The sequence below is a fragment of the Alosa alosa genome, chromosome 14 (assembly GCF_017589495.1).
Source record: "Alosa alosa isolate M-15738 ecotype Scorff River chromosome 14, AALO_Geno_1.1, whole genome shotgun sequence".
Lineage (NCBI taxonomy): Eukaryota > Metazoa > Chordata > Actinopteri > Clupeiformes > Clupeidae > Alosa > Alosa alosa.
In genome coordinates, this window is record NC_063202.1 from 11,189,974 (window position 1) to 11,213,970 (window position 23,997).

Here is a 23,997-nt window from a genome sequence, read left to right on the forward strand (position 1 = left end):
GTGTATGTGTGTGTGTGAGTGTGTGTGTGTGTGTGTGCAGTTTTCACCGGAGCCATCAGCCTCATTAGTGGGTGACCCTGCGGGTTTTTCCACAGCATAAAAGGAGCAGATAAACCCTTCTCCTCCCACACTCACTCCGCTGGGCTGGTCTGGGACCAGCTCACAGTGACACACATCTCAGTGTTCACCACCAACATTCTAAGATGTACACAGATGTTTTGCCCAGATTGATTGCATTCTCATGCCGGTTTAGGTTCATGTCACACGATTAACGCAAGACAAATTGGTTTCAGCGCGATTTTAAAGTGAGTCCATGTGTGAGCTCTTTTAGTGTGTTAGGAGTTCAAAAGTTCCTCTAAGGAGGATGAGCAGGGTCCAGTTGAGGCCAGGGAATAGAGAGGACATGGAGTAAGAAGTCACCCCTTGGTGGCAACCTTGAGCAGCAAGATGGCAAGTAGATTCTCTCCATTTGTCAAGTACACCCTATGGAACACTAACATTAACACACTTACTGTGACAGTCTCTTAACCCTCATCACAGGTGTGTGTGTGTGTGTGTGTGTGTGTGTGTGTGTCGATATATCACTGTGGACTAGAACTTCTGGGACTACTTTAGGTCCATGTCTTGCACCCTACCCCCACAACAACCACATCACACACACACACACACACACACACACACACACACACACACACACACACACACACACACACAGTGTATTTATCCTAATGTACACACAAACCTGCCTGCAGACACAATTTACCACATGCTGCTCATTCCCAGAACATCCCCGTGGTAAAAACGCTCATTGACCTTTGACCTTTAGTTGCTTAGTGCTCCCACTGACCTCTCACAGTTCGTAAATTCACCTGGACATGTCCCATAAACCTGCCATATCCAAAACGCGTTTCCATAAGGGGCTACCCCCTTTAATCTATCTGACGGTTGTGGGGACAGGAGGTGAGGATGTGGAGTGTTTGTGTGTGAAGTAAATGACACTGCCTGACTGATAGAGATGTGTTACAAACACACACACACACACACACACACACACACACACACACACACACACACATTCTCCACATCTAAGGGAGGAAAATAAAATCTTCAATCACTCCAAAAATCCTTTCATCAAGGCCAAAGTCCTCCCCAATCCTGGCTCTTTGGAGTGCTGAGAGGGAAAGTGGACCGCGGGCAAGAGAGAGGGCAGAAGGCTCTCCACATGGGAGGCACTATGGTGGAGGAGGGGAATTTTGCTTTTCTCTCTCTCTCTCTCTCTCTCTCTCTCTGCTCTGGTGGGTGTGCAGGACTGGCTGTTGTAATGGCATGTGAAAGGCCCAGTCGACACGGATAAGAGCAGCTAGGCCTTAACACACAGCATGGCTCATACCTGCTGAGGCTCTCATACAAACACACACATACACACACACACACACACACACACACACACACACACACACACACACGGCTAAACTCTCACACTGACACAGACACACACATACACCTATAACACACACACACACCTACACAAATGGCATGCCTTATACCTGCTGAGCTTCAAACAGCAAGACAGAGCTCAACAAAGTCACATCAATAATACATCCACACACACACAATCATAGACTCAACAAATGAAAATATGTAACACACACACAAACACCCCACCCCACACCCCACACCCCACCACACATTCACACACCTACGCACCTTCATAAACACACACACACTCATAAACACACACTCTCAAGTCAACACACACTCACCAGACACTTCCCGTTGACACACACAGCTGTAGTCTCGGTCTGGCAGGGGGTGCCGTCCAGAACTCGGCCAAAATTGTAGTAAAAATTATGACCAACCGCCAGACAGCTCAATTCACATGGGTCAGAGCCTGATAGAAGGAGGGAGAAAGAGAGAGAAAGACAGAGAGAGAGAGAGAGAGAGAGAGAGAGAGAGAGAGAGAAGGAGGGAGAGAGAGAGAGAAGGAAAAGGAAAGGGAGAGAAAAACAGAGGGGGAAACACAAGGGGAGAGGCTATAAAAATCTGGAGGTAAATACCAAAGAAGGTCTTTAGGACATCAAACAAAGAGGAGGATGTAATGAGTCACTCAAGTGTAGGGTTGGGTATCGGTCCGTGTAACGCTTTGCAGTGCTTTGTTCTATTTGCTCCATCCATCTGATCCAAATAAAAATGTGTTCAATAATCCAATTTTCAATTTTTTTAACTGGTCAGCAAATAGATAATTGCTGCTATTTTCTAAATGTGTCATTAGTCACGCAAGATAAAGAAAAAAACAGAAACTGGATTGGAAACAAAAGTAAAATTCAGTTAATATTGGATTTTTGCCTTTTTTACCGTTTTTGTTGGGCTGAACCACAAGCGTAGGGGGGTGACCTGATACATATTGGTGCGGTGTTGGTGATCACATTTTATCAGCGGATGTAGAGATGGAGGGCTATCAAACACAGTTCAGCTTGCATCAAGGTGCCAAGCGATTGATAATGTCAGCTCGAGATCAGAACTTCAGATGCAGAGGGAGACATTGCTGCATCCTGATATACGTGTGTAGAATGTTCATGTTCTGGGAGGCTTTGGAGACCTACATCAGAGAGGGTTCAAGCGGAGTAATCATGGATCTTTGCCTACATGATCCAATGGACTTGAGTTGTAGTAGCCTATAGCAATGTAGGCTATTTGCTGTTGAAATTAATAAATGGATAAACTGATAAATTAGGCATACTCACTGTTGTGTCTTCGCTAGCCTAATGAAACCTGGTCTAGCGTAAAGTGTTAAATAAGAAAAATGTCCCACGCCAAACAGTGCTTGGGGTAGCCTGTAGACTGACGTCTTCTGCTTTGGGGAATTATTTGGTATGGCATGGCCATGGTATTCAAATATACTGTAGATATGTTCAACATAGGCTGAAAGTTATGTTTAACGTGCCATCTCCCAAAATCGGCGAAGTTTTAGTTATTAATCTCTAAGGTAATGAGTAAAAATCACACACAACTTCAGGCGGCGCTCTCTTCCACCATCTAGCCTGGCCCAGCTAGATGCTGTTCTCCCCGTGCTCGTGGTTCAGTCCAACCACAAGCTCAAAAAAAGGAAAATTAAAAAATTGGCCTTACGATCATTTCAATGTTTAACTTCTCAACAGAAAACCGTAACTGTGCTCAATTGAAAATCAAAATATGCAACAATCCCATTTACTGTGCCGTCCTAAAGAATGGATAACGGATTTTTGAGCCTATTTTTATATTTTTTCATGTGAATTCTGCAAATAGAACATAGCAATGTAAAGCGTTACACGGACCGGTATCGTTTGGGTTTTATCCGATACCGGTGCTAAATCGATACTTTTAAATCGGTGCCGGTGCCAAAACGGTACCTGAAACGGTACTTTGTTTTCAAAATGTTTTACGTAAATTAACATGGTCTAAAGCATGAATTGCTTTTTTTATTATTGATAAGACAAATTTGAACATGAAATTGAACTGTTATATTCAATTTACTAGCAATCTCATTGCTCCTACGAATAATACATTTAAATGTTAAAACAGCTTGCCATGCATGCGCACACAATGGTAGGCTAAAGCTCTGCTTTCTAGTTTATCCAGTGTAGGCGGTTTGCCATAAGGTATGTTAAAACCGCTTTCCATAAAACTGCCAGGTCATGGACAACGGCATTTGCAAGCAAGCTAATCTAACAGGGACTCTACATTCCAGTTAATTCAGTGTGTTCCCAAATGCTTCAAGAAATGTCATGTCTTAAGCCATAACACGCAATAGTTTTGAACATGTTAGGCTACATGTCGGTGTTGAAGTGTTTAGATTCCCAGCACTAGGCATTTTAACAGCAACTATGGCTATGCGGTAACACCAGTCAGCTGAGTTTAATTAGCGATAAAGTACGGTGATGGTATAGCCTCTTTGACAGCTCAGTGACATCAGGTATGTAACCTACATATTTATGTTTTAGCCAGCTAACTAACTTAATGATCTTCAAATTCATTGTGATGCAATATGGGCCTCATGCACATGAAAGATTAATTTCATGCCATTGTGTTGTTTAGAACACACCGTGAGTTTTTACCTTACAACTTTGCTGATAACATTTCAAATAAATGCCAGTTAGCGCATTAGCAAGGATATTGTGTAACATATAGGCTACTGTTGATGTTGTTTCATAGCCTTTTGCTTATGTGTAGTTAGGCCCACTGCTAGATTTTGACAGGAGCTCGCGATATCGCTTTAAAGCTACTTGGGCTCACGCAAGCTGTCAAACACTGTCCACTCGCCTATGTGGTGCACCCCTCTGGTTTATACAGTGTTTATGTTAGCCAACTGTATATGGATGTGTTGCTATCAGACGTTAGAGATGGCGTATGACATGCAGTGATGCCTCGTATAAAAAAAATAAAAAAAAACGCTATTTAAGCACTAAAATGAGGCACCGAAATCCATGTTGTTATTCGATGCAGTTACTACCGTTTGCGTCGGCACCGGTGCCATATTAGAACCGTGTTTCGGTGCCCAACCCTACTCAAGTGGGATAGTTTTCTCTCTCTCTCTCACACACACACACACTCTCACACACACACACACACACACAGACACACACACACACACACACACACACACAGTTTATGTCTCACCCACCTCCATGGAAGGTCGTCCATTTGTACCTGCTGCCTGACGTTACAGGACGGTCATCAAAGGCTTTACACTGCATCTCCCTGAAGTCCATCTCACCCACTGGACACTCCTACAACACAAACACACACACACACACACACACACACACACACACACACACACACACACACACAAACCATACACAAACCATACACAGACACACAGACAAACAGACAGACAGACAGACAGACAGACACACACGCACACACACAGAGAGGAATGTTCAGCATGATTAAAAATAACCACACAAACCATACACAGACACACACACACACACATACACACTCTCTCTCAGACACTCAGAGACACACACACACACACACACACACACACACACACACACACACACACACAAACACACACTCTTAAAGGTAACAGAGCACAGGTAAAGGCAATACACAGGTCAGGTGAAGCAGGGTAACACTACCTCGCACGCATACAGTATGCAATCAAACACATATAAACCTTGCCAAGACCTGTTTGGCCTGACTCTGTACAATTACATTGTGTTTTATCAACAGTCGTCCATTCAATTAATGGAGTCAGCTCAGTCATCATGAACACGCTCCACTGAATCATCATACCTACACATACACACTGACATGCACATAAACACACATAAACACACACACACACACACACACACACACACACACACACACTTCTGGCCTGACTTCCTGGGTGGTACTTGGAAGGATTGGTGTTCGCTTTTCTCCATAAAAAAAAGCATTTCTCCATAAAACATTTGAATCACTGTGCAGGTTTTAGCAAGCCTCTGTCCTTGTAACCCTGCCTGAGACGTCTACTCTCCATTACAGCACACACACACACACACACGCGCCACGAGAGTGAAACTCACCGCTCCCACTAGGTACACAAAGGCTCTGTTAAATATAGATGTGCATTACAGCATTACACACACACACACACACACACACACACACACACGCACACCATTATCAGTCTTAAGCTACATTTCTTGTCCAGTACTGAGATAACATCATTCACAAGAGCGTCATAAAAGGCAAACCTCTGTCAGTTAATGGGGTGTTCTGAGAGCATATGCAATAGCAAATTCCACACAAAACTGTCACGTCCATAATGCCAACTCGATGCCATGGTGTGGTGTGATGTGAATGATGATTACTTGAAATTTGAGCATTCACTCTTCTTGGTTGTAGAACTCACATGAAAAACTTTTCACATAATCATTCACATCATACAAATACCATGGCATTTAGTTGGCGTTATGGACGTGACAGTTTTGAGTGGAATTGCCCCAGTACACTAGCCTGGCGGGCCATCCTATATCATTGAAATTTATAGTCTGGAATCGAACCATTCACCTCGCTTAATCCAAGGGGCGGGCATAGAATTGTCTTTCAAACTGCCTAGGCATGCAATAGGCCAGCGCTACGACCATATCCGTATCCGGGTCGGCAAACGGCAAATACATCCTTCTTCGAAAGGAATGACTTAAGTGCATTGTGTTGCTCAACTTTCAAAGAAAAGCACAAGTCCAACTCCTCCAAAGTTGACGCCAACGCCGATTCAAACAACCGCTCTTCGTTTGCCATAGCCACCTTCCTTGTTGTTCACCGTCGCAGGACTGTCGTTATCCTGTTAAGCCCGCCTTAAGACTCTAACAAAATAGAGCGCTGTGATTGGATGACGTCCACGGCGTCAGCCAATAGAAATCCCTATGGTTTGATACTAGACGTACAGGCTGAGCAAATTAATTTTGCTGCCGCTAGGGTGCGTCTAGATTTCTAGGCTACCAGTACACTGTGGGCCAGATGTACGTACATTTGCGAACGTAGCGTTAACAGCGTCATGGACAAACCGCAGATTGCGAACGCTTTCAGACCCAAGTTTCCGTCGTATTTATCAATTGTTCAATCCATAGTGTAATCTGCGCCTTTCTCTGCCTTTCTCCGCCCATAAACGCAATTTACGAACGTCCACAACTGAATGGCAGAGCCTACAGTACATACAAGCGCAGTTGAATGAAGTTAGCTGATGACAACATTAAAAAGAATCAAACGTTTCGCGATAATGAATACCATACTGTACATGATGAGATGAACAAGCAGGGAGATCATGAAGATCAGTAGTTCTACTCAAACTACTTGTGCACGTAGGCTATGGAAGATTGGTCAAATCTAGCAAGTAGGAAAGTTTAAGTGAATGACGTGAAAGTGAAAGTAAGACATTCGAAAGGCCAACAAAAGTTAAGGTTGCTTTTGATAGTACAACGACTTACAAAACTAGTGCTCTGAATAGCGATTCTGTTGTCTTTAAAAGCTTCTCTTATTGACGCATTGAACTGCAATTTGGATTAACACCTGCTTTTACAAGGCGTGAGTATTTAGGCGCAGAATAGACGTGGGCTTTCAGGAGCAGTCTTTGTACATACCGCCAGGGATGGATTACTGCACGGGCCTACCGGGCCCAGGCCCAGGGGCCCAAGGGATCAGGGGGCCCTTGGGCCCAAGCCTTTGCATGGAATCATTGCCTCAATATCAACAAATCAGGATGTAGGCTATGAATCTGATTGAATTAAAGTATTGGCCATCCCCAAAATGCACCAGAATACAGGAAATCACATCAAACAAATAAAAAAGTGGGGGGCCTGTAATGCATCTTGGCCCAGGGGCCCGAAAGTTCTTAATCCGCCCATGCATACCGCGGAATACATAATAAGGCGCTCTTTACTCTTCCCCTCCCATTTTTTTACGCTAAACTCCCACTTTCACCTGGATCCTCCCATGAATGCATAAGCATGACACGAAAATCGCAATTTGCCATGTTCAGCTCCCGCGACAGGCAGTTTGCGCTTTTACATCATTGCACCCTGTTTGTACATACCTTGCAATGATTTTACACACATGTTGCGAAACAAATACGCCTGAAGTGGGCGCAAAAGTTTTAGTACATCTGGCCCTGAGTGTTCAACTGTATAATTCAATCAATGGTGTTTACCAAAGAACTTTATAAAGGAGAACACTTCTGTAGCCTCTAAAAAGCCTCTTCAGACAAAGATCTTCACCTGAGTTATCGTTGGGAAAAAAAACATTTTTGTGCTTGCAAGATTTCTTGTAATCATCAAAACAATGGGTTTCATTCATACATCAAGAGGATGTATTTATTAAAACAAGACACTATCAGTTGCACTGAAGCACTGAAAATATGTCACAGTGGAAAGTGCTCTTGAATGACTGCTCATAATTCAATGACTGTTCAAGTACAGTTGCATAGCTGCTGTTCCACCGTCTACTGAGCTGGAACGCGTTGTGTCTCGCAGCCTAAGTCCTTGTCTAATTGCCATATCAGTTTCAAAATGATACAGCAAAAGATTTTTGCAAGGCCAGTCAATACATATCTAATCCACTTGACACTGCAATATGCATGGTCTGTATTTTTGAGAAACTCTAGCTTTGACTGATTTTTCAACCACTGTCATTTCAACAGTATAGAACATCACTAGACTTGTTCAGCATTCTGCATAAAATTACTGCTTTTTATTTGATACTTACAGATACAGCACACGTGCCCTTAAGAACTACTGCTGTCTTTATTCTGGAGTGCTCCTGTTAGACAGGAAGCAGCTAGTGCCATCTGAACTTCTCACCTTGGTGTTACAGATCTTGTACTGTCGAGAGTCTCCCACACATGGGCCTCCAACAGGGTTTCTGGAACAGCAGAGAGAGCAGAATCAATCACTTAGGGTCAAGCCATCATTTTAGGGACACAAATTCAAACATGTCATTTTTCTATCTGGTTTCTCAGAAGCTTTGCAGACCCTTCTATTATGAATATGTACAAAGGTCTAAGTTCTGTACGGATCGTCTTGCTCCGACTTCTGATACTGGATACTGAGAAGCCGGAATTTCTCTCACACTGTGTAAAGACAAACAGCTGCTCTGTATGTGAGACATGTGTCTAGGGCCGATGTGAATCCACATATGTGTGTGTTCTCTTTGTACAGATGCAGGTGTGTGTGTGTGTGTGTGTGTGTGTGTGTGTGTGTGTGTGTGCGTGCACGTGCGCGGGCGTGCATGCGTGATTACATCTATGCACAGGCACCTGGTAATACCAATATCAACGTCTGCTCTCACCTGATTTCAGAGCTATGTGTAGGCATGCCTGCATGGTGTGTGTGTTTTTGTGTTCTCACCTGGTGATACAGGTGCGTGTGCGGACCGACGCTCCTCCGCCACAGCTGCGGGAGCACACAGACCAGCCGCTCCAGCCTGACCACTCGTTCCTGAAGTGCGGCTGCCGCCGCACACGCCCACGAGGGGCACCCACCGACCCCCCAACAGACACCCTGGAGGACTAGAGAGTCAGAGAGAGAGGGAGGGAGAGAGAGGGAGAGAGAGGGAGGGAGAGGGAGAGGGAGAGTGAGGGGTGGGAAGAGAGAGTAGGTAGAGAGAGAGAAGGAAGTAGGTAGATTGGAGGATGTTAGATTCATTCTCTGCAGAACTGAAGTATCATGACCGCTACTGACCACCACACCGCTGACATGGCTTCAAAGTGCTGCATTTCAGGCAGGCAGAGGCAAAGCAAAGAAAGGCAGAAAACAAAAAGATCATGCATACGCTAACACACACACATACACACACACACACAGACACACACACACACACACACACACACATACACAGACACACACACACACACATACTCTGTCCCAGCGTGCCCTTCACTAACTCCTCAACCCCACTTCATTATCTCACCATTACCTGCCTGTGGGGTAAAACCCCTTCGCTGCGGAGAACCGCAGCCTGCGGTTCTAGCTGCGAGCCTGCGTGTCTCGGGGTTCGGCACCGCTGACCCAGAGAGACTCTGAGCTGTGACTGGGGTGGATGGTGCCTACAGCAATTACTCACAGAGGGACAGGACACCTGTTTGCACGCAATCTATGGCCTTAGGCTCAGGGTTTGTTTTCACTTAAGAATTTATATGAGGTTAGTGGTGGAGTGAAAAAACACTCTTACAAACACATTTTACTGTAATGAATTGTATTTGTATAATATACTGTATATGTTTGTGTGATGATTCTACAGTATGTACTACTCTTGAAGTGGCTCTAACTGATCTTGTACGATGACATGACACTAAGGGCAAGATGTACTAATGCTTTTGCGCCCACTTCAGGTGTATTTGTTTTGCAACGTGTGTGTAAAATCATTGCGAGGTATGTACAAACAGGCCGCAATGAGTGGGAGTTTAGCGTAAAGAGATGGGAGGGGAACCATAAAGAGCACCTAATTATGTATTCCGCGGTATGTACAAAGACTGCTTGTGAAAGCGCACGTCTATTCTGTGCCTAAATATTTCCGCGTTGTACAAGCAGGTGTTAATACAAATTGCAGTTCAATGCGTCAATAAGAGAACATTTCAAAGACAACAGAATCGCTATTTAGAGCACCAGCCTTAACTTTCGTTGGCCTTTCGAATGTCTTACTTTCACTTTCGTCATTCACTTAAACTTTCTTACTTGCTAGATTTGACCAATCTTCCATAGCCTATGTGCATAAGTAGTTTGAGTAGGACTAGCCTACTGATCTTCATTATCTCCCAGCTTGTTGACATCTTATCTTGTATGGTATTATTTCATGATCGCTAAACGTTTCTTTTCAATGTTGTCATCAGTTAACTTCATTCAACTGCGCTTGTATGTAGGCTCTGCCGTTCAGTTGTGGACGTTCGTAAATTGGCGTAATGGGTGGAGAAAGGCAGAGAAAGGCGCAGTTTACACTATGGATTGAAAGATTGATAAATACGACGGAAACTTGGGTCTGACAGCGTTCGCAATCCATGGCGCTTGTCCACAGGCCTTGTCCATGACGCTGATAACGCTACGTTCGCAAATGTACGTACATCTGGCCCTAAGTGCCAGTCTAACTTCATCTTCCATCTACAACTAAACACAGATGCCCCGTCCACTTCTTCGATCCAGACACGACCCTGACCTTTCTCTCACACCAAGGCCAAACTGCCAATCTCTCTCTCCATCCAAACGGGGACCTCTAACCCCAGCCAAATTGCCAATCTCTAGCTGTAGCTAAAAGTCCAATCTCCCATCCTGGGGCCAAAGTGCGAATCTGGGGTGGCGGTGAGTGACCCGCTGCTTGATCTGTGATCCTGTCAGATGGCTCAGAGTTCCACTGGATTCCATTACGGCGTGTCTCCTGGCAGCGCGGCCTCTTTGTGCCCAGTCCAAACAAATGAGCTGCTGATGGAGGAATACTGATGCAAAGGCCTCTCACTGACATGCTCCATCTGAGAGAGCAGGTCACTGCATAATCTCCCCCGTACTAAAATACACACACACACACACACACACACACACACACACACACACACACACACTCTTCTCACTCTTCTCACTTTTTTCTCAGCCCCCCACCATACATTCATGCATACACTCTCTCTCTTTCTCTCTCTCTCTCACACACACAACACACAGTCTGATCATGTATGTAATGTAAAGTCATTTACAAATAACTCTCTCACTCACTCAACACAGAGAGAGAGAGAGAGAGAGAGAGAGAGAGAGAGAGAGAGAGAGAGTTCTCCTCTTTCCCTGGTTTGTCAGTCATAACTAGAGTTCAGTCCCAGCAAACAGTATTAGTTTAGTACCTCAAATCCTAAACCTGCACATTGTTTTCATTCAGCAGAACAATCTCTGTTTAATAGTGCAGTGTGCCGTATAACCCCACAGGGGGAATAAACACTGGAGGACCGTATTACTGTAAAATGATTTAGGAAAACAAACAGAGAAACCTTCCAAAAGCCTCCTCCTTCAGGTGTAGTATTGGACTGGCAACATCCCCACTCAAACCTCCACAGACAGCACAAGTCCCATGTTCTAGATCAACCCTTTCCGCACAGACTAAACGGCACACACACACACACACACACACACACACACACACACACACACACACACACACACACACACACACTCCACCATGAAGTGGTGTAGTAACACAGTGTGCCTGGTCAGCCATTCAGAGCCAAATGCCATGTGTTGTTGTGTTCACGTCAAGGCCGGTTTTAAAAACGCCATTCCAACCTCAAGACTTGAGGCATTCTCTGCGTTCCTCAACTGACACAGAGCCATGAATCAACATCAACGTAGAGCAAACAGATTTACAGGAGATCATAAATACTGCACACTAATAAAACATTACTGGATGTTATCTCTTTTGGAGGACTTCGGTAAGTGTCTGCCAGTATAAAAGGGGGAAATTAAAGGTGCAGCCGTGTATATCGGCTCTGCCATCCAGCAGTGTCTATCAGGTCTACCCTATGAGTAGGCTTGTCAGGGTTAGAGTTGAACTGTAATGTTTGTCTAAACTGACATTCCAGTCTGGACCATGTGACAGTGCTGAGCAGGTACAACACTACCACTGGGAGAGTGAGACATACACTACACTACACTCAACACTAGCACTGGGAGAGTGAGACATACAACACTAGCACTGGGAGAGTGAGACATACACTACACTACACTCAACACTAGCACTGGGAGAGTGAGACATACACTACACTACACTCAACACTAGCACTGGGAGATTGAGACATACAACACTAGCACTGGGAGAGTGAGACATACACTACACTACACTCAACACTAGCACTGGGAGAGTGAGACATACACTACACTCAACACTAGCACTGGGAGAGTGAAACATACACTACACTACACTCAACACTAGCACTGGGAGATTGAGACATACACTACACTCAACACTAGCACTGGGAGAGTGAGACATACACTATACTCAACACTAGCACTGGGAGAGTGAGACATACACTACACTACACTCAACACTAGCACTGGGAGAGTGAGACATACACTACACTACACTACACTACACTCAACACTAGCACTGGGAGAGTGAGACATACACTACACTACACTCAACACTAGCACTGGAAGAATGACGACATACAACAGTAGCAGTGGGAAAGGCCAGTTTGCTCATGGTTAAGAAACGTTTCACTGTCATAGAGTGTGTGAAATAACAGACACTGTTACTTAAAGCTGGAAAAGAATTCAAACATATTACTGTAAACATAAAAATACCCCCTATGAAATCTCATCCTGTCTGACCTTTCAAAAACAGTGGACGTGTCTTGACTGACTAGTTTATCTTGTTGTTGTATACAGTCTTTTGTTGTGATTACTGTGAAGTGGACAAACAGGGGGACGGTAGAGCCATCTCCGCCGGAATATTGGCTGCTTTCCAAATGAAGTGAAGTCGCTGGTGTATAAAGAAATGGTCCATGGGAAGTGTGTTGCAAAATACATGTCAACACAAGCGTTTATGTGCACACACACACACAAACACACACACACACACACACACACACACACACAGCGTTCATCGATGACTGCAGTCCATCACAGAATGACCTGGTTGAAACCGCATCACTGCACAAACACACACACACACACACACACACACACAGTATCAATATTCTTAAAGGGTTATCGCACACAAACAGGCACATGCACACACATTTATTAGTTGTACAAGGAAGATTAAACTTGGCGAGCACGATGAATGACTTGACCCCTTGACCAACAGAAGGCCAGTCCCTCCTGTATGCCTATGTTCACAGGGAGATGTGTCAAACGCACAGATTTACAGCAGCGGAGCTGCCCCTTTGCAGCAACACTGACAGAAATATAGTATAGGAGATAACAGCAATCGCTCTCCACCACATGAGCTGTATGCTAACATCTACATACGGCTTAACAGAGGAGATAACAGCAATCGCTCCCCACCACATGAGCTTTATACTAACATCTACATACAGCTTAACCAGAGGGGATTAAGGTGGTTAGGCTACTATTTTCAAATCTTTGTCTCAATTAAATGGCTGGGCATCTGAAAAATCAGAGAGATTCTTGATAGAACCTTGATGATGAAATAACCTTGCACAGCCTTTATCATTCTAGCACAAACATACAACAAGCAGTCAGAACTAGAGTAGACAGACTGGTCAGTCTCTGGCAAATGGAGGGGGGATTTAAAGCTTGCAGAGTGTACAGTCTATACCCCCACCCTCCCTCAAACAAAACCCAGTTGAAAATTATATTTGGTAATAACACCATTACTGTACAATGTAATCAAAATTATATATACCGGTATATATATGCAATAACAAAAGTAGTCTGTAGTAACACATACAGAAAAATGTATGTACTGTATGAGTGACAAACATGTACCTACGTGTGTGTGTGTGTGTGTGTGTGTGTGTGTGTGTGTGTGTGTGTTGACAACTTTCAGGAAACCCCTCTTTAAGCTATTCTTGACAACCACATTAATAGTGCTGAAAGATGTGTGTGTGTGTGTGTGTGTGTGTGTGTGTGTGTGTGTGTGTGTGTGTGGGTGTGTGTGTGTGTGTGTGTGTGTGTGTGTGTGTGTCTAAAGTGGAGAAAATATAAAGCAATCACAAAACAAATGTTTCACTGGACAACCCCAATGTATATGTGTTTGTGTGTGTGTGTGTGTGTAATTATGTGTGTGTATGACTGTGACACAGGAAATGGTTAAGGGTCAGAGCTTTCATTAGTTCACTTGTTGGTACTTCAGTATCAGAATGTACTTGGCAGGCCTGAGAGTACAGTGCGTGTGTGTACATGTGTGTGTGTGTGTGTGTGTGTGTGTGTGTGTGTGTGTGTGTGTGTGTGTGTGTGTGTGTGTGTGTGTGTGTGTGTGTGTGTGTCTTACATGCTGAGCCCAGAGGCAGAGAGGTGAGAGCAGAAGAATGATGAAGGTGAGTGTCTGGCACAAAAACAGCTTCCTGAAGATGGAGAGAAAAAACAAACATTGTTATTCTATTACACACACACACACACACACACACACACACACACACACACACACTTTACAACACTTTCTGAATTGGAGGAGTAAAGGACAGACATTTAGAGCTCATTTAGCATAGCAGTCCAACCCTTAGGTCACACACACACACACACACACACACACACACACACACACACACACACACACACACCTTTAACACACCTCTCTATGGGAAGAGAGGAGAGGGCTGGGGCCCCTGTCCATACACAACTCAGCACATGTCATAGGCTCATGTACACACACACACACACACATATATATATAACACAGGCCCCAAGGTCACAAGGGCCTCCATAACCCAAGCCAGAGACCTGCCAGACCACGGGGCCCTGATTGTCAGGAATGCCACCCGCCTAACCACATCACACACCCCAGCCCACACCCCTCTCCCAGGGTCATTAACTTCCCCAGCCAGGGAGAAGGCCGCTAAGGGTCACCAAAGCTCACATCATTCCACGTTGCTCCAGGCCGCCCTGTCCTGCCTGCTGGCTGGAGCACGGGAGTGTGTGTGTGTGTCCTTTGGCAGCGTATGGACAGGGTGACGCGCAGGCCGTCTGGGTTCAGCTGCATTTCTGTGGCTTAGACACAGCGGCCTCACCCGAGCATGGAGACCACACGCGCGTCTGACTCATCTGCCCGGCGCAGACTTCTCCGAAAGGCTTTGTGTTGTCTTCAAAAAGAGGTTCGGGAAATGCCACCTCCTTCACTCTGTCACTCCGCCCCCCCCTCAATTTTAATGTTCTCTCTGTCTTTCTGACGTCAACACTTCTTTGTGATTTGCTGTTGGGTCGTAAGTATTGTGTACATCGAGCATTGTCTGCACATCTGATAGAGATTCATCAAGCTAAAGGCTGTGAGTTTCTCTGCTAACTTCCCAAGTCTTCAGCCTAAGTACACAGCTTGGCCTTTCTCTCAACGTTAAGCCTGGAGGAGTTTCTTTTCTTTCTCATGTATTTACTTTATCTGTAAAAGGGGACTGTGTGGCTAACAGCCAAATGAATGTCATTGGTTAAGCACCAGGGCAATAGCCATCAGGTCCAATTAAACCATATAGACAGAACATCACAAACACACAGACACACACACACACACGTGCACACACACACACACACACACACACACACACACACACACAAACACTGCCAAAACAAATGTCCCTTCACTCTTCATAAAGAAACTTCACATGCACAAAAGCTAAATGCCAATGTCAGTTGTTTCACACACACACACACACACACAAATACAAATATACACACACAGAGACACACACACACACACGCAGCACCAAACAGACAGCTGTTCCTTTGAGTCCACCCTGGTTTAGGGACGCTGTGCCCATGCCAACCACCATCCTGGGCCAAACCAGCGTGGGATACTGGGCACTGCCCACTGGATACGTCCTTATAAAGCACGGGGCCCATTTGGGTCATGGAGTCTCCATAAGCCCTCTCCACCAAGCATGACAGCCTCTATGAAAGGAACTGTGTGCACTGTACGACCAAGCTATGTCACCTGAGGTGACAGCCAGCGAGGGAGGAACAGACTAAACACACACACAAACACACACACACACACACACACACGAAGTTTGACTTAGTTCTTGTTAAACATGGGCCAGCAGGCACGTACATGTAGATATTTCTATCAGTGTTCAAAGGTCACACACACAAAATAACATTGCATCACCTCCTCTTTCAATCTGCGGAGGTCTCTGGGCACGCTTGATAAAGGGGCTCAGAGGTAAAGGTTCTAAGACAGGCCAGCGATAATGAGAGAAAGACACACTTCCTGTACTAATGAGTTCCGCTGATAGTGGTGTTCTGTACCACTGACTCAATTTTCTTAGTGTCAGGGTCGGAAAAGTGAGAAGAATTTCACACACATCAGGATCTGCCATTTTTCACAGGACACATTGCGTAGTCCTAATGTTCTGCCATGGTCTTCATCGTGCAGAAAACACCCAGCACTCTCACACAGATGATCACTCTAACAGAGCTTCCCTCGGAAACACACTGAGACCATGTGGTGAGTGTGAGGGGAACAAGGTGGTGTGTGTGTGTGTGTGTGTGTGTGTGTGCAGGGGGTGTGAGAGGGGGCTGCTGTTTGATGGTGAGTTTCTCACAAATGAAACCGTTGCAATACTCTTCATAAAGGAGATATTTTGGTGTGCACTCTCTGCTGTGGTCATGGGGGGTTATTAATGCTAAAGTAGTACCAGAGACCTTACGTCATTTAAATGTGAAAAGCAGCATATATGAACTCCACGTTATTGCCTCGCCTAAATGCTTTCCACATGGGACGTACATATATGGATATAGACTTGTGGCTGTGCACGTTGACTTCTGTGAAGTGTGTAAAACTAATGTGAGGCAAAGTGTGTGTGTGTTTGTGTGTGTGTATCTGTGTGTGTGGGTTTGTGTGTTTTTGTGTGTGTGTGTGTGTGTGTGTGTATGTGTGTGTGTGTGTTTGTGTGTGTGCGTGTGTGTGTGGTGTGTGTGCATGTGTGTGTGGTGTGTGTGTGTATGTTGGATGGGTGGGGGTGGGGGTTGGTACCTCGCCAGAGACATGGTCTGTTACACACCCTTTTTCCCCTGTCAGATGGGCCGCCAGAAAGCCTGGGGCCTCAGTGGGCATTCCTGCCAGGTCACTCTGCTTCGACTCTCGCTTAAGATTCATCCGGTCCGATGAGAGATTGAGCGGACAACGGGCCAACAGAGCTACCACTGTGTTAAGTCATTAGCATAGGGACTGAAATTACAAGGCGCTCTTGCTTTGATCAACTACCAGAGCGCAAGCTCCACAGTGGCCCATGGACAGCACAGTAAACCTCCTTCTGCTGCCAATCACATCTTCTGACCTCCAATCACATCCTTTGACCTCCAATAGCACTCCACCCCACACACACCAGCATCCCAGTCAAGTGTCCAGTGAATGTCTCAGACAAACCGACTCTATTTCTCCAAGAAAATGAGTGGTGATGGGAGTTGGTTCACACACACACACACACATTGAGTCATGATGGGAGTTGGTTCGCTCCCGCTTGGCGGGGCACACAAGGTGAGCAGGTGAGCGCTCGGCCTTCGACCTCCTGACCCTCTCTGGCTGTGTGCCAATCATGACCGCCTGTCTGGACAGCCTGCCCCAAGGGGGTCAGGGGTCAAAGTACTTAGCGTCAGTCTCTGAGGCGCATGATGGAGCAAACTTTACGACTCATGTCCACCCTTCAACACTCCCCTCCAACACATACATACCCACACACTTCTTAGCACATGTTTTGAGGAACATCACAAAACAGGCACAGTAGTATTTTGTTGATGGAGCTGACATCATAATGGAGAGATGCAGTAGAGGAGGGCAGGAGGTGTTGAAGAGAAGAAAAGAGAAGAGGAGAAGAGAGAAGAGGAGAGGAGAGGAGGGGAGAGGAGAGGAGGGGAGGGGAGAGGAGAGGATGCTGGTCAGGGATGCAACCTCAGACATAAAGAGCTGCTAATTAAAAACAACTCCATCCCAATTGAGCAAAAACAATTCCAGTCTGACTGACTTGCCTGTTCTCCACAGATGGATGGTTCTCCACACAGGGCAGAAACCACAGAACATGTATCTGACACTGGATGCATTAAACTCAGACATGGATTCACAGACTCTCAGGGGAGTGAGTGCTGACACATTTTCATGAAATGCAATTGCCACAATTTGTTGTAAACAACCTTCAAAGTACTCACTGGACACACAACCACTCAATGACTACAAGCTGGGTGGGCCGCTGTGATGAGACTCTTAATTAAGACAATGGATGATGGGTTGTGCTTGTGGTAGTCATGCAATGGAACTACATTGGCTTCCATCTGATAATGTTTTGCTGGTTTTGTATTAAGTGAGTCATATGGCATTGTGCATGGCTGATCAGAGGCCTTAAGCGGTCTCTGATCAATTTACTTCAGCACACAATCCCGCCTGAGCCACTTAAAGTAATGGGGGGTTGTCAGACCTCTAGAAAATAATCTGGTAAACCTCAACCAGATTTTCAGGGATCCTCTGGGAGCCAAGAGCAAGTGCACTTGGACCACAAAAATGGAGACATATGTTCTGCTAAGGCATCCTCTCCCTTTAGAGATTACACAAGATTTGTGTTTTCTCCAGGTCCGAGCCAGAGGCAATCCAGCCCTCTTCCACTCTTAAGCTGAGGGCTGGACCCAGTCAACGGGCCACATGGGGGACAGTTGTCTGGTCATTATTATAGTATTGATTACATTCATGTATTCACAAGCCGAGGGTCATGCCTGGAGGATGGAATTCCAAAGATGACTGTGATTGAGTTTGGTACAGTGGGTCGGCTCTGAGCTCAACCTGAATGACCTCATTGGAGATCACTAGTTTAATCTGAAATAATGCTTACAGCATTAAGGAATGGCACCCATTCAAGTCTAGATCTCTTGAACAAATGAATATAAAGTGGAAGCATTCCAAAGAGAGATAATCATTTCAGCCATTCAAGCTGGCACCAGGACATGTGATGGTGGATTCAAATGATGTCACCACAAACCACATTTCAACATTCCAGTCAAGTCTGGAGGTGTAAAAGAAACAGTGAAGAAACAGCGACAAAATGAGACCCTCAGACGCCAAACCCCCTGAAAAAAATAAAACAGCAGCACCACAAGATTCAATTACCTCGCTCGTTGTAAATCTTTATCACTAAGAGACAGGTCTTTCTGCATCTGGTTTGATTCTGGAGTGCCAGTTCGACTAAGTGAAATCATGGGATAAATATGAGGCTGTGTATAAATAGCAAGCCATCTGACACTATCGAAGAGGGACCGGGAGCACCAACACAATGCATCCAGCTGTCACAAGCTGTGAGAAAACAGCTTGCAACAGTTTCCCAGTAAGTGAATCATTGGCGAATAGCAGGTTTGTCTTAAAGGCTGCAGCCTTAATTTTCGTATGCACTCTAACAGGACGTGTTTTGAGCGGAATATGACCGGTGACAGGATTTCACAACTTCTGTGAACATCTGTTTCTTCTGGACACTTGCCATCCATCGCTGGTCCCCAGCTTGCATAAACAAACAGTGCAGTGGTCACCAATCAAACACGTCACACTAATTGAATTAACAGTGTCATTTACGAAGAAAACGTGGCTTAGAAAGAGTTAAAACCCTAGAAAGAGTTAAATGATTTTAGTGATTAAGTTAATCAGTTTTATGTTTTACGGGAATCATATCAACATTTCCGCTCCAGACAGAAGTAACTTACCTGTTGAAATGCGCTGACATGTTTCTTCATAAGATATGATACGATATCTCCTTGCAAAAGTAGTTCCCAAAGAGTTTACATCATCTGGCACGGTAGACCTTACAGACGGTTAGATCGCACAGTCCAATGTGAAAGCTGGCAAATGTTGGGCCAAATACTTCCATGCCACCTGAACTTTGATATGACACTTAGGAATTCAGACGGACTTCAGTTAGCAACGTATTTTTAGATTCTTCTCTGAGATGAGACAGGTTCTAGAAAACATCCATCGTGAGTGTTAGAAGTCTTCTTTAAATCCCTGTAGAAAACACTTGCACAGTTTTCTAGGATATGACGGAGCTAAGTCCACTTCTTCAGCACGTCAGTTGTCATCTATTGCAGTTGTGGAACATAAAGTAAATCAAGACGCGTCCACTCCACGCCAGCGTTCAGGTGTGCTGACAACGCGTAACCTACAGAGAACAAAACACAAAACACTATTTTCCCATTTCTAATTGAAAGCTTCACGAAGACACTCTATTGCTTACAAAGAGGGAAAGTGCGTCTCTGCTACGCTGCTGTCACAGAGGAGTCTTTGCATTTTTTTAGTTCTATGGGGGATCACTTCTGACTGACTCTGTACCACTGTGCTTTGACCTGGAGCGAGGTAACAAAGATATTATAAAGCCATTAATAATCTATTAGTTTCCCATGCACATCGACGTATGGCTTTTTAAGCTCTTTAGACTCTTAAGGTAAATAATGAAACTCACCAATCTCTCTTTACACACGTGCACATAAAAAACGTATAAAGATCTTTGTTACAGAAAAATCATAACAGCGTGCAAATTCTAAATTGTTGGCCTAGAATACAGTTTTTAAAAATTCAAATACAAAATCAAAAGCGAGCGACAAGTTCAAGCTGACTTGGTAGTAATTGCAATAATCCCTGGCCATCTACTATGTTCTACTTCAGTGTCACGCCGATTGCCATTTCTTTCCAATTCATCCACTGTATGCTCCACAAACTACAGATGTATTCCGTGAAGAGCGCGTGTTTGTGTCCGTACACCTGAAGTTCGCCCCCAGTGCGCCCGCATTCCAATAGCAATCCCGTAAACACGCCCCTCTACACGCACTATCGGCCAATCCACGCTGATAATGCTCCGCGGTGCCTCTGTAAACTGGGGACAAGCAAGCCAACGTCAATGATACGGACATGGAATGCCTGTCAGAAATCGCTTGGGGATTAACAGCCAAGGACCTCGGGAACAATGTAGGCTGACTAACTTGCGAGGCGTGTACTGACTCATATTTAGCTGCATCACAAACATGGCAGAACTTCAGTGAGCTTTAGTCTGACTGGAAAAAGTGTATGAAGCAGCAGAATGATTTGATTACCCGAAGTTTTATCTTTATCTCTGATGCAGTTCCCCTTGTCATAACAGCCCAAAACTTTTACATCTGCAAGTGGGCTAGAAGGCAGGAGCAGAACACGAAAACTGTCACGCTGAAAATGTTCTTGTGACCAAGAGAGAGGCGAGGTCTATGTCGTGTTTCAGGACCGTTCCTCCTATCACCGTATTATTTGACATTAGTCAGTTAAACATGCAAGCGTGTCCATGAGTGGTCGAGGTAAAAAAAATACTGAAAAACAGAAGTACAAAAACATAAAAAGAAACCTGAAAGTTAAAAGTATATGAAAGTGAAAGATGACAAGTAAGCTGTGCAAAGCTGCTCTAAAGGTACGGTAACTGTTGAGTCATCACTACGTGCGAGAATGATCATCTTCAGAGGCATTTCCCTTGTTTTATTGCATGAATTCATTTTATTATACATGATGTAATTTTGGCCTGGAAAGAGCTAGAGGAAGGTGTAGACTGAGAGGCTCCTAACCTTGCCACACAAAAGGTATAACAGCAAAATGCAGGTTGCAAATAGCCAGGCTGCAGGGCAATTGTTCAGGATAAAGGCAATGGAATGTAAATGGTATATACATCCCATGCAGTAATGTGCAGCTACACAAGCAGGGTGCTTTGAACATCTGTTAAGTGTTGTGTCAACACATAGATTAGTGAGTGTACTTTTGAGACAGAGGGAGAGAGAGAAAGAGAGAGAGAGCAATAGACCGAAGGGAGGGAAGGGAATTTTGACAAGAAGAAACAGAAACTCAAGTGAAATCACTTCCACTGTAAGTGCCCTGTTATTGTGCTAAACTGTAATCAAGCTACAGAGATATCCGTGCGTTGGTGTGCATTCACTGCCTGACAGAAGATGACTACACGTGAGGGGTGTTAGGGAGAGATGGCCTCTTCACACCTACACCATCTACCTTATGTAGACACATATGGCTTGTCTCCACATACCCTTGAGGGCTAGTCTTGAGAAACTGCCTTTTCTTTTTAGGAAACTCCCAATTATGTGTGCCTTTTATCTTTTTCAGCAGTTTGCTGTTTGTTTGAATATCTGTCCACTATAGCGGATGCTGCGCATGAAAGGGTTAAATCGCTTCGACAACTTTTTTATCTATGGCGTTACTTTACATCCTCATACCAACCAGGTTTAGACAAGCTGTGTCTGTCAATTTCATATCCACCATCAATACTGCAGTCAGCCAAACTGCATCAGTGTTCTTGGCCAACGCTACCATGAGGGAAAACACAAAGAAATGGAGCTGGCACACAACAAGGAGAATAATATACACATACACATACACATACACACACACACACACAACAAGGAGAAGAATATACACACACACACACACACACACACACACACACATACACACACACACACACACACACATACACACACACACAACAAGGAGAAGGATACACACATACATAATAATCTAGTTTGCCTTCACCAAAAAGACAGACATGAACATTATCTTTCCAGAGAAAGACAACTATTTTACCATCACACTGAAGTCTCAAAGTGGAGGAAATCTGAATAATGTGTGATTTGATGTCATCTTTTACATCAGTAAATATTTCACTGGTGGTTTCACATGGCATGAGTGTTTGATTAGCATCAAAAAAGACTTCACTCCACTGCAAAAGGACATGACTGGACAGTACAAGGGATTTGTTCATAACGCTCAGATTGTTTCAGGGGCATTATTGAGAATTTATAAATAAAAGCCTTTGGGTGGGGAAAATGATCATAACCACGCCACCCTATTAACAACTGTGTACACTGTAGTTATCAACAGCAGGGGGGAGGTACTCATTGGTGGTAGGCTACTAAATTATTGTTTTTGGTCATTTCTTTCATAAGTGCTCCCATTATAATGGGAATTAAAGCACCAGTCTCACAATATACACCCTATATTTTGTATTACTGTGTACATTGTCATTAAAAACAAAGCAAGATTATTAAAGCACTAAATGTCTTGGGTTATATGTTTCAAGCAATTTCACCTTACCTATTGTTTTGGTAGATTTAACACACACACACACACACACACACGCACACACAGGCCTGTAACTGTGTCTTTGTGTTGAGAGCAGAAGAGTTTGACCGGCTGATGCAAGGCGTGTTGAGAGGGAGGTAGCTCCGGCAGCAGAGTGCTTCTGCTGTGTCCTGTCGACGTCTCCTAGCTGCTAAGTGTTTTCTGCTCTTCTGGCATGAGCGTGTGATGAGAGGAAACTCAGCCCCAGGCCCCGGCCAGCATGTTACAGCTCGCACACACATTTTCTGTTTCACCACAAAACGCTGCTCCTCCACACTCTGACCCCGGGACAACACGCTCACAGCCACCTGCAATCAAAAGAAATCTACTGGGGGAACCCCACGCCGTATTTGTTCAGATGGAAGTGGGGATGTAGTACACGTCTTGACATTGCTTTACACACACTACCGTTAATGGCAGGTACAACAGAGGAATAACTATTACCCTGGGGGGAATTGTGAGTGATGCAAGTCACCCCGCTCACAATCTGTTTGATCTACTGCCCTCTGGGAAGAGGTACAGAAGCCTGCGCCCCAAGACTACCAGACTCACCAACAGCTTCATACACCAAGCCGTAAGGATGCTGAACTCTCTCCTCCTCTCCCCCCTCCACCCTCAGCTACATAACATCCTGGACATTGGACCCAAAATGGCCGCCTGCACTACTCCACTTGCACACTTGCACACTTGCACACTTGTACACTTTTTACAACTGGT

General features: G+C 44.8%; 1 protein-coding gene across 4 annotated transcripts in view; it reads right to left on the reverse strand.

Moving 5' to 3' along the window:
- adamtsl5 (ADAMTS like 5) overlaps window positions 1–21,282 on the reverse strand; it is a 32,132-nt gene extending 10,850 nt beyond the window's left edge. For 3 of the 4 annotated variants that reach the window (XM_048262263.1, XM_048262262.1, XM_048262260.1), the window contains exons 1-7: window positions 20,597–20,894; window positions 19,845–20,296; window positions 14,452–14,524; window positions 8,874–9,034; window positions 8,328–8,388; window positions 4,661–4,766; window positions 1,764–1,891 (exon numbers count right to left, since the gene is read on the reverse strand). In XM_048262263.1, coding sequence (XP_048118220.1) covers window positions 1,764–1,891; window positions 4,661–4,766; window positions 8,328–8,388; window positions 8,874–9,034; window positions 14,452–14,524; window positions 19,845–19,864 — 549 coding nt within the window. In that variant the 5' untranslated portion in view covers window positions 19,865–20,296; window positions 20,597–20,894. Of the gene's footprint in view, window positions 1–1,763; window positions 1,892–4,660; window positions 4,767–8,327; window positions 8,389–8,873; window positions 9,035–14,451; window positions 14,525–19,844; window positions 20,297–20,596; window positions 20,895–21,224 lie in introns of those variants that run through there. The other variant, XM_048262261.1, reaches the window with a different exon arrangement.
- Between the last annotated feature and the right edge of the window lie 2,715 nt (window positions 21,283–23,997).